We start from the raw sequence: 12,408 nt of genomic DNA, 5'->3' as shown, positions 1-12,408 counted from the left end.
TGTTTGGCAGGAGGTGCACTGATACGGTAGGAGCAGACTACAATCTTAAATATGTCAGCTGGGCTTCCCCTACCGCACAGTGTCTTTTTTAACCCATCACAGCCTTAACACAATTCACGTACAGTATACAAATTGTGCCAGCTTAAATGAGGGCAATGCAATCTCATGGACTCAGCTCATTTTAGGAAAAAATCTTTCTACTGTTCAATGTTAGTGTAAGGGGTTCAGTGACTAATACAGACCATGAAAGCCTTGGCTTCATTTCAACTGTAGCCACTGTTTCAGCATAACCTGAGAAATCTGATGCTGTTATCCTGCTTGGGACCCCAAACAGACCTCTGCTTTGTACAGGTGGTAATGTATCTTTAGCTTCATTTTTTTTTCTACCTACAACTTCTTACAGATTTGTGCCACACAGCATGACAACCCTTCAAAAGAGTATTTTTGTGGGTATCTACAGAGAGTCTAAAATACCCTGTTTCCCCGAAAATAAGACAGGGTCTTATATTAATTTTTGCTCCCAAAGATGCACTAGGTCTTATTTTCAGGGGATGTCTTATTTTTCAATGAAGAAGAGCTCACATTTATTGTTGAACAACAAAATGAACATTTATTATATACTGTAAAGTAGTTGTCATCACAAACCAGCATAACCAGACAAACTATGAATCCTATCAAGAATTTCTTGTTACTACCATTATTTACATGTACAACAATCTATGGTACCTCTTGCAGTTTAGGTTTCACAAGGTTTCCACGCTGATTTCTCTCTATTCTAGTTTCAATGTAGTCACGAATGATGAATAATATAATATACTATAATAATAATATGATAATATAATAATAATATAATGATATACAATATATTAATGAGATAATATAATAATAGGATATAATAATAACAGAATATGATAATAATATGGTATTAATAGGATAATATAATAAAATAATAGAATGGAATAGAATGATATAAAATATATTAATAGGATAATATAAAATGGAATATAATAATAATAACAGAATATGCTAATAATAATAAAATAATAATATGATAATATAATAGAATAATAGTATAGAATATAATGATATAAAATATATTAATAGGATAATATAAAATGGAATATAATAATAACAGAATAATAATATAATAATATGAAAATAGAATAATAATATAATAATAATATAATGATATAATAATAATAGAAAAATATAATATGACATAAAATATATTAATAGGATAATATAATAATGGGATATAATAATAGTAACAGAATATGATGATAATAATATGGTAATAGAATAATAGTATAAAATAATTAGTTTCATGGCATAGGATAGGAATAAGGATGAGAGGAGAATCCCTATACGTCCTGTACCTTTAAGAAGCAGAAGGAGCAGGACGAGTGGAAAGCCCTCTTCCTTCCCTCCCTCCCTTGCCCTGGCTCCAGGAGCCAATCAGAAGCCTTGGGAGCGAAGGGAGCATGGCCAGGACGGAACCTTGTCTCCGAAGGAAGAAACGGCAGCACAGCAGCAGCCACGGAAGGTTCTTCCAGCCGCGTCTCTCCCTCCCTCTGGTGTGTATGAGTGCTGCTTTAGCCCTGCAGCCATGTTTCCCAATGGAACTCTGCTGCAGCCTTAGTTGCTAGGTCTTACTTTCAGGGGAGGCCTTATATTTGGCAATCCCCCCAAACCTCTACTAGGTCTTATTTTTTGGGGAGGTCTTATTTTAGGGGAAACACGGTAGTCTAAGAGCACCAGATCTTGACTGATCGTTGAAACTAAGAGGACCAGTCTGGGTTTGTATTTTATTGTGAGACTGCCAATAAATACCAAGGGCTGTAGGCTATATTTCAGAGGAAGAAACTGGTAAAATCGTTTCTGAGTAATCCTTGCCCAAAGAAATCCTATGAAATTTATGAGGTTGCCATAAGTCAACAGGTGACTTTAAGGTACATACAGAGAAAGAAAGAGCTGGATCAAAACTTAGAGGACAAAGAAGACTGATGTGCATATGAGCCACCATGCATGGAACGGTATATGGAGTACTATACACCAGGATGTATGGGCTAAACTGGTCACCTAGTATATACTAGCACCTGCAGCTTACTTCCCACTGAACTTGCAGTTCTGTCACAGCACATATTTTACCTATAAATAAGGCACATCGCAGAGTGTGCCTCTTCTTTCCAAGCTTACTGAGCTTGAAAATGAGGCATGCACTTATTTTAAATTGAATCATTTTTTTTTCTTCTGGATATGCGGTACTACAGTAAATTGTATAGTGGCAAAGGAGCAGTGGGAGCAGCTGAAAGAAACAATTGGGCAGCCACATGTAAACTGCTGGGAGTACATTTTTCTTATGTATGAAGAGGATATTATTTGGTTGCCATTTTGAGCTTTAACATCCATCACTATACAGTAAGATAATAGTCATTTAAAGAGATACTGAACATGTTGGTGCTTGTCCCTTTAAAACAACCTGAGCATACCTTTGCATTATATTTATTGAAAATGCATAGATCATCAATACTTGTTCCCTGTCAAACATGCTGGAAACTGGGAGATAGAAAGAAATGCATAAGGTATTTGGTATTGGTTTTTACAACCAAGCCTTCACAAAGCACCAGACACATGAAAAAAATACCACCAAGTATTATTATGTTTATATTTATTTATACCCTACTTTTCTCTCCACAAAGGGAACTCAAGATAGCATGTATAAGCAAAACAAAACAAAAAAACAGATACAGCTAACTAGACACCTAAGGGGAAAGGAGAAATGCAGTAGTTTTTGTTTTTATCGTGTCAGAAGCAACTTGAGAACATACTTCAAGTTGCTTCTGGTGTGAGAGAACTGGCCGTCTACAGAGACATTGCCCAGGAGGCACCCAGATGTGTTGTCATCCTGCTGGGAGGCCTCTATCATGTCCCCGCAAGCAGATGGGAGCTCATCCTGTCTCGCGGATTCTAACCGGCAGCCTTCAGGTCAGCAATGCAACCTTCAGGCCAGCAGTCCAGCCGGCAAAAGGATTTAACCCACTGCGCCACTGCGGCTCCCAATGCAGTAGTAAAAAACTAAGTCTAATGCCTCACCAAACAAAACAAAATTTAACTGAAAGACTTTCACAACTACTGGGCCTCTATTACCTTGTACATCCATCAACCTAACTGATTTCTTTTTTGGAACTTTGCTAATCAATTGCTACCAATAGCTTCATCTGAGAATATCTAAGAAAAGGAGGTTGTAAGACTGAAAGATACACTTCACCTGAATGTGAATCTGAAGATTTAATTTTCTGAGAAATTAAACTATATTCTTTATATTACTTAAATTGAAGTTTCAAATTCAGATGACAGTAAAGAAATCAATTTTGAAATCACAATAGGATTCGGGAATGATCAGTACTAAAAGACAAGTTTACCCATAGTAGAAATAGTTCATATCACAGTCTTTTTTATAATAAACATGGAGGGGGAGGTCTGCTTACCTTTGTAAAATGCCATTTTCCTGTGGTATAACACCATTTATAGCTGCCTGTAAAAAAATATATATCATTTTAATGTATGTATATATATATATATATATGATAAGAGAGAATGCTTGTTTAAAGTGAACTGTTGCTCAGGTCATAAACACATCTGCAAAATGAATAATACATATACTATCGTATACTTCCCCAATAAGTTATCACAGAGTTGGATTGGAAGACAAGAAATTCCTAGACAGTTCACCTAAGTCCTCCAATAAATCTCTATGGTATGCTAGGACCAGAAATAAGGTAATTTAATGGCATTTGGTTGCATCCATGGTTTCACATAACCATGGTCCAGCTGAGAATATATCTACTGTGGATACTGTACTTCCAGAAATAAAGCAGTGAATAGGGCTCACCTCACATAGGTCCTTTAGGGCAGGGATCATTCTATCTATACAGAACATAGGACACTTTCTCACACCATTTTCTTTTAATGGCCCTTTCCTCTCTATATTGCACAAAAGGAAAGACAATGCATGGTCCACACGGATAGATGGAACCAATGATGTACAAAACAGGTAAGATACTAATATGCCAAATGCTTCCTAGATGTATAATCACATTCCTGTTTCTAGTATTAAAATTTCAAACATCATATGTAGTACAATCATAGAACCACAATTGGAAGGGACCACAAGGGGCATCTAGTCCAACCTACCATATATGAATACATCACTAAAACAGTCTTGAAAGATCACCTATGTCTAAAGAATTTCAAATAGGAAAAATCCACCACCTTTTTGACATTCCAAATACGAATACATTATCCCAGTAAGCCTAAGAGTAGATTTTTATGAAGTCTCTATGCAGATGTACTTCAGGTTTAATAATTTTGTAAGACACACAAAGGCGTCAGCTCTCAGTCTTCTCCAAACTGAACATATTCACTGTGTAACCTTGGGCCTGTCATTCTCTAGGCCTAACCTAGTTTACAAGGAAATTGTGATAAAATTGGATATGAGCAGGATGAAATCATGGGATAAAAATCTAAACACAGGACAATTTCACTAACAACCAAGATTTTCCCTTTTCGTGGATAGTTTTGCCCAAGAGCAAAGTTTAGAACAGTGTTGACATTCAAAGACACATAGTTTTAGTGGCATGCAGATGTCACAGAAAGAGAGATAATGATATCTTTTACTAAGCCATCTTTTTATTTTGCTTTTTATTTATATGCTAGGGTGGTAAATAAGTGATGGAATACAATGAAATTGCAACTTTAAATGAAACAAATCCAGTCGCCAATCTTCTGCTGAACTACCTTACAAGTATGTCAGAGCCCTTATTTGGAAATTCAAACAAAGGGCCTTTGAACATTCAGGAGAGCCACCATCTACATATAAAATATAATTGTAAGTTTTATTCATATATAAAGTGTAAGACCACAAAAACCATCATAATGTGAAGAAAGCATCAACAGCTTGAAATGACACTCAAAATGATGTCTCTTTGCGCCCTTCTTCAAAACAGCAGTCTGACTGAGACTGAGAGAAACACAAGAGAAAGGCCACGTCTGTCTACCTATCAAGTGGACTTCTGCATGTGATCATGCCCCAAGAGGACCTTCATGAAGATCTTATCATCCAGATGAATTCATAATTTGACAAACTACTTTGTTTGCCAACTGCATATCTTAGACACATGCCTGATATTTTGACAATGTGAATATTCAATCATTTGTCTACACATATGTTTAAAAAGAGGGGTGTGCAAGACAACATCCTCCCACAGTCTGATCTCTTCCTAAAATGTAAAACTTGGAGCCAAGTCAAAGCAGGATTTTTTTAGGTATACTGTAATACTAACTTCCTAAAGGTTGTACTTGTGCCGTCCGCCGGACAATAAAAAACTATAAAACTGAAACGTGCTGTCCTTTATCCGGGCGAACTGCAAATCCCTATAAGCTGTCCTATAGATATTGAACGACTGAGTCTGGATAACTTCAAAAAAGGATGTTTATTCATACAAGGTTGTAAACCTGGCACAGATCTTAAAGTTGCAGAAAATGAAACAAATTTCCATAGGTTTTAGTTGCAGAATTATCCCTGGTTCCAGAAGGCAAAGGTGATTATAAAACCACTATACCCTAATCACGCTGCCTATATTAGAAGGAGAAACTCTTTCCTTCCCTATCTTTACAGCAAAGATTAGTTCTAGAAGCGACAGAATAACCCTGCTCCTCTAACTAGATTTCCTATTCCAGATCAATATAATTCAATACTTATCTAATTTGGATAGGCTTAGATTGGCCTGGTTTTGAGGATGATTTGTCCCAGTTAGCTTTGCACAGCTCCAGCACGTTGGAAGATTATAGCCAGAATGAAACTCTAAAATGGAGGCTAGACCCTGGTAAAAAGGGCGGTCCTAAGATGTTGCATTTTTTGACCAATCACTGCAAAGAAAACTGCAGCCAGCTCTTGCAGATTCCAAGCCATTTTTCCTAGGCTTTTGCAGCCAGAGGCTCAAACAAAATGTAAAGGAGGGAAAACAAACAAACGACCAATAGGTAAGGCAAACCATCGTCCTGGGGGACGGAACACTCCCCGCTAAATTCCCAGGATGTGGGAATTTACCAATCAAAAACATACAAACACCTTTGTATACACAACAATACAAACACTATAAAACTTACACACTTTGGACAAGCAACACGAGATTGCTGGTTGGTCTGTCCAGGACAGACATTTTGTCCTTACTATGAGTCTTTACCTGAACTTTTCTAACCTTACCGTCAGGGCAAGGAAAGGTCTTTAGTGTAATGCCCATAGGCCAGGCATAGCGGGGCAAGTCTTTGTCCTTTAGCAACACAAGGTTTCCCACCTTGAAATTGTCCTCTGGGGTTTGCCAGAGTCTTCTGGTTGGAAGCTGGCTTAAGTATTCGGCCTTCCACCTCTTCCAGAAGTGGTTGGCTAAGGTCTGCACATGCAAAATTGGTGCCACAGTCCGATCGAATTGACTTAATTGGCCCTCTGAGGGCTATGAACCTTTTCAATGCATTTAAAAATGATGAAGTGTCCATCCCTTCTATGACTTCTATATGGACAGCTCGTATTACTAAACAAGTAAACAAAACTGCCCACCTCTTGTTATTTACAACACCACCCCTGGTTTTCCTAGTGACAACCTCCCAAGGACCAAACACATCGATTCCCACATGGGAAAAGGGTGGGTCTGTCAAAGTCCTATCCTGAGGTAGTTCTGCCATCAACTGACTTTGACAGTTTCGTCTGAGTCGCCGACATTTGACACATTTGAAAATACAACTGTTGACCAACCTTTTGGCATTTACCACCCACAGACCTTCATTTCTAAGGGCTGCCTCAGTTAGAGTTCTACCCTGATGATTGATTTTCTCATGGTAGTGACGAACCAACAACAAAGCAATATGGCTATTGGGGGGTACAATGATGGGGTTCTTTGTACACACTTTGAGTTTAGCCTTAGCTAACCTCCCTCCCACTCTTAAAATGCCCTCCTTGTCTAGAAATGGGTTTAACTCACGCAAGAAACTCCGGCTGGGGGTGTCAAGCCCTTGTTCTAACCTGGCTATTTCTAGACTAAACTCATGCCTCTGAACTGACCTGAATATTACTCCCTTAGCCTTCAACATGTCCTGAACTTGCAAAGGCTGACTATCTTTGCAGACTAAGCGATGTATAAGCCTAGCAACTGCTCTAAGAAGACTGTGCCATTCCGAAAAACGTTCAAAATGGTGTCGTTCCAGACAAGATCTTTGGCCCATCTTGATTTCTGTGGTTGATTTGCAGGCTTTCACCTCTGCACTTCGTGAGACTTGAGCATTCATAATGTCCGAAAACCTTTGCTCATCTTTCGAGAGCGCTGTGGCTTCGTCTCTCTCAGAGACTTTGAAGATGGAGGAATACTCTGGAGTTATTGCTTGGCAGTGGACCGAGATATGACTTAGGCAACTGCGCACAAGTGTAGGACGTCCACCTTTAAGCACCTGTGCTTGATTGGAGTCCAACGACGATAGTGGGTGCATCTTGTTTATGCACACTGGGCCTATGACTGTCCAGCCTAATGGCAATTGTTGTGCGATAGGTGCACCTGGAGGTCCTTTAACTTGGTCGTTCACACAGAACAAGCTCGGGCAGTCCGAGCCAAGCAAAAGGGCAATGTCCACATCTGGCCGAAAGGCTGGTATAGCATTCTTTAGCCTTCGCAAGTGTGGATGAGCCTCCACAACTTCTCTGGTGACAATCTGCCTTTTGTTCCGGGGAATAGAGGAACACTCAATCAGGTCTGGCAACTTGAACTGTCTCTTCTGGTCGCAAGAGGAGACAACGAAGCCAGATGCTATGCGACCCTGCAACTTCTTTTTTCCTGCACACGTAGTCATAGTGTAGTCGACCATCTTGGTTTTAAGGTCAAACATGCGGAAGAACTCTGGAGTAGCCAGGGAGGCGTCGCTCTGTGAATCCAGGGCCACATAGAGTCTCTTTCTAAGCCAAGGGCTCTTGGCTGGATATACATCCGCTAGGCAGATAGGATGACAAACTCTGTACTGGTGCGAGTCAGAACACAGCTCTGTACAGGCGACTGCTGAAACTTCCACCTGCATCTCTGGTGCGGCTGGCTTGTCGGTGTCTTCGACTGCTGACTTTTCTTTTGGTGAAGCGTTCTCTTTGGGGTGGGAGATGATATTGGAGTTGTGCATTGCGGTGCAATGCTTGAGGCTGTTGCATTTCTCACACTTGATGTTTTCTTTGCAGTTGGATGCAAAGTGTGGAGTTGCTCCACAGCATCTAAAGCAGATTCCCTGCCTTTGAACTAGCTGTTGCCTTTCTTTGTATGTCTTTCTACTAAACTCCCTGCAGTTGGCCAAGCTGTGAGGCTTTTGGTGAATAGGGCAAAGCAACTCTTTTACCTCCGACCTGGGTTCGTCAGTCTTGTGTTGAGTTTCGACTGCCTTTACGCTGACGGGTCTATTGGCCTCTCTAGGTGGTTTCTTGTCCACTTCAGGTGCCTTCTCTGGCTGGGTCCCTTGGTATAAGGTGGGGAGGCCCGTCTGTGGATCATTCCTTTCTCTGGCTGCCCTGGTGATGAACTGGACCAAATGAGAAAATGGAGGGTATGCCTGGGAGTGGGCCTCCTTGTAGTTGAAGACCTCCTGTCCCCAGCGTTCTTGCAAAGTGAAGGGCAGCTTGGTCAAGATCTGCCTCTGGGACAGGTGCTGATCGAGGCACTTCAAACCGGGCAGTTCTGGATTCTCCTTGGCCGACTCTAATTCCGTAAGGAGATCGCTAAGGTCCCACAAGAGTTTGAAGTCTTTGAGTTTTAAAGCTGGGAACCTTTGGAGCTTGTCCATAAGAGATGCTTCAATCTCTGTGCTGGCCCCATACCTCTGCTGCAACCTGGCCCAGGCCTTTTCCAGGGCTTTGTCGGGATCGGCTACGTGGGCTGCGTAGATCTTCTTAACTTGTGAGGATGAGGCTGGGCCCAACCATGCAGCCAGAAGAGTCAGTTCTTCCTCAGGCAATAACTTTAAGTCTCTGATTGCTCTCTGGAAGGTGGCCTTCCAGAGAAGAAATTCCTCAGGCTTGTCCGAAAACTTTTCGACACCCTTGTCCTTAAGATCTCTTCTGGGGCTTCTGATGATGGAGACAAGCTGGGACTCTGGCGTCGAAGGGAACAATTGAGGAGTTTGCTGTTGTGGAGTGGACTCCCACCGTGTACCTTGCGTCAACCTTTGGCCTCTTGGAGGGATGACATCGACCACTGACGAATCGATGGTTCCCTGTGCAGCTGTCTGTAGGGGCCAACTAGCACTCGGCCTTGAGGCCCTGATTGACTGACCTAGGGTTTTAGCAGGAGGCACAGGTAGCTCGAGCAAGGGTGAGCTCCCCGCTATGACGCTCTGCTCTGCAGGAAACTCAAAAGTGACTTTGGGGCCCTGCTCTGGGTAAGGAGAGAAGTCTCCCTGTTCCTCATCCGAAAACTGGCTGTTCATGCTGCCAAGGTGCGCAAACACTTTGGCAGAAGGATCCTGTATTGGTAACTGGCTTACATTTTCTTCTGTGAGTGGCTCAATTAGGGCTTTGGCCAAAGTCTCAGCCCTTACCCTTTTGGCTGCGGCATCCATCTTTATTCTAAGCATTTCTATTTCACATTGCCTTTGGGCCTGTTCTATTTGCATTTTGCTTTGCAGTCGTTGCTCTTCTTCTTTAAAGGGAAGGGTGAGATCAGCTGCCTTAGCATCAGCCTCCGCCCCCGCTACCTTGCTCTTTAGCTCCAGACGTGCAGCCTCCTTAATGTGCAAGGCAGCTAGGGAAGAGATGGCACTCCCAGCAGCAGAAGACTTGCTAGAGTGGCTATGTTTAGATGATGCACACTCCCTTAGTTTAGATACCTGGCTAGAGCGGTTGGACTTAAGACTAAGTGCCACAGCAGGTGATTTTAAAAGATTGGTCTCATGGCTGCATAAGGAAGACTGATTTCCTTTTGGCTCAGACCTTAGATTAACAGGTGGAGAACTAAATTCCAAGGCATCTAGAATTGCCCTCACCTTATTTTCTTTCTCATTAGTGTCAGCTAAGACACTCACTATTTCTAACTCTGAATCCTTGGCGTTAATGCGCTCGAGGACCTGGACTATCTTAGACACCAAACCCCTCCAGAGACCGAAGGTCTCTTCAAGGTCGGTCTGTAATATGGATGGCACCCTTGTAATACCCAAGCTCTCAATTCTGTCCATCAATGTTACAATTCGCTCCCATGCCGAACCTAACCTCACATGGAGGAGCTCCTTTTCATCTATTAGATGGGCTAGCATCTTGGCTGAAGGGTGCTTTATCCTTTGGGGCCTTTCATTCCTACTTTCAGCCTCAGAAGGAGGTATACCATCTGTATCATCTTGAAATTGCATAGACATTATGTATTCTTAATAGCAAGTAAATTTACAATAAAAGCAAATGCAATATATAATACAATGCACAACACTTAACCATAGCAATATATATCACTAAGTAACTATACTTTACAAAGATTGTGACCTTTGGCGCCAGATTTTAGTGGGCAAGCTGCAAAATGCCAACTAACAGCAACTTGCCACTTGATACCTCCCTTGCCCGAGTGACGTAAACTGCCAAAATGGCGACTTCGCCAAATTTTCAAGCACCTCGTGCTCTGCGGCTCGAGGCCTGCCGCCGAAGGAGCACCAAGGCTGGCTTTGGAAAGGAGGAGAGAAGAGACGCCTCCTCCCCGCTGTGAAGGGAGGTCACCACCGCAGGACGATGAAACAGGTCACCACCGCAGGACGATGAAGCAGGTCACCACCGCAGGACGATGAGGCAGGTCACCACCGCCGGACCATGAGGCAGGTCGAAGCCGGCCGAGTGCTCCGGCCGAACTCGCAGCAGCGTTGCCAGGCCTGTCCAGGTTCTAGCCTGGTTCTGGTGGGCTTCACGCCTCAAAGCCAGCCAAAGAACTGTCGCTGGTGCTCCGCGGCTCGAGGTCTACCGCCGAGGGAGCCCTGGACGTTGCTGGGAACTGCACAGCCTGTGCAAACCCAGAAAGCCACTGGGCCACGTGCGCACACGCGAGCCAAATAGCAAGGAAATAGAGCCCCACTATTTGACTCCTTCAGGTCTGAGAGCGGGCTCCACTGCCTCAGACGCTGATAGAGTCTTTAGGTATGCAGACTGAGCTCAGGCGGAAAAGCCGCGGCCTATACTAAACTTCCTAAACTATAAAAAACTATAAGCCGTGCAAGCTAGCTCAAGCGGAAAAACCGCTGATCTACCTCAAAACTGTGCCGTCCGCCGGACAATAAAAAACTATAAAACTGAAACGTGCTGTCCTTTATCCGGGCGAACTGCAAATCCCTATAAGCTGTCCTATAGATATTGAACGACTGAGTCTGGATAACTTCAAAAAAGGATGTTTATTCATACAAGGTTGTAAACCTGGCACAGATCTTAAAGTTGCAGAAAATGAAACAAATTTCCATAGGTTTTAGTTGCAGAATTATCCCTGGTTCCAGAAGGCAAAGGTGATTATAAAACCACTATACCCTAATCACGCTGCCTATATTAGAAGGAGAAACTCTTTCCTTCCCTATCTTTACAGCAAAGATTAGTTCTAGAAGCGACAGAATAACCCTGCTCCTCTAACTAGATTTCCTATTCCAGATCAATATAATTCAATACTTATCTAATTTGGATAGGCTTAGATTGGCCTGGTTTTGAGGATGATTTGTCCCAGTTAGCTTTGCACAGCTCCAGCACGTTGGAAGACTATAGCCAGAATGAAACTCTAAAATGGAGGCTAGACCCTGGTAAAAAGGGCGGTCCTAAGATGTTGCATTTTTTGACCAATCACTGCAAAGAAAACTGCAGCCAGCTCTTGCAGATTCCAAGCCATTTTTCCTAGGCTTTTGCAGCCAGAGGCTCAAACAAAATGTAAAGGAGGGAAAACAAACAAACGACCAATAGGTAAGGCAAACCATCGTCCTGGGGGACGGAACAGTACTTAACATTTAACAGCTATCAAATATGGTTTGTTTTCTTTAGAAAGAAGATGTTTGCACAAAGAACATGAAATGGCACTAAAATAACTACATACAGTAGAGTCTCACTCATCCAAGCCTCGCTTATCCAAGCCTCTGGATAATCCAAGCCATTTCTGTAGTCAATGTTTTCAATATATCGTGTTATTTTGGTGCTAAATTCGTAAATACAGTAATTACTACATAGCATTACTGTGTATTGAACTACTTTTTCTGTCAAATGTGTTGTATAACATGATGTTTTGGTGCCTAATTTTTAAAATCATAACCTAATTTGATGTTTAATAGTCTTTTCCTTAATCCCTCCTTATTATCCAAGATATTCGCTTATCCAAGCTTCTGCCG

General features: G+C 42.0%; 1 protein-coding gene across 1 annotated transcript in view; it reads right to left on the bottom strand.

The window, feature by feature from the left end:
- faf1 (Fas associated factor 1) overlaps nt 1-12,408 on the bottom strand; it is a 234,135-nt gene that overhangs the window by 180,663 nt on the left and 41,064 nt on the right. The window contains exon 3 of the mRNA XM_062978316.1: nt 3,489-3,535. Coding sequence (XP_062834386.1) covers nt 3,489-3,535 — 47 coding nt within the window. The remainder of the gene's footprint in view (nt 1-3,488; nt 3,536-12,408) is intronic.

This window comes from Anolis carolinensis, chromosome 4, assembly GCF_035594765.1.
Source record: "Anolis carolinensis isolate JA03-04 chromosome 4, rAnoCar3.1.pri, whole genome shotgun sequence".
In the NCBI taxonomy this organism is placed as follows: domain Eukaryota; kingdom Metazoa; phylum Chordata; class Lepidosauria; order Squamata; family Dactyloidae; genus Anolis; species Anolis carolinensis.
The sequence above is the reverse complement of the archived record's forward strand: the minus strand, read 5'-3'. Positions and strand labels throughout refer to the sequence as shown.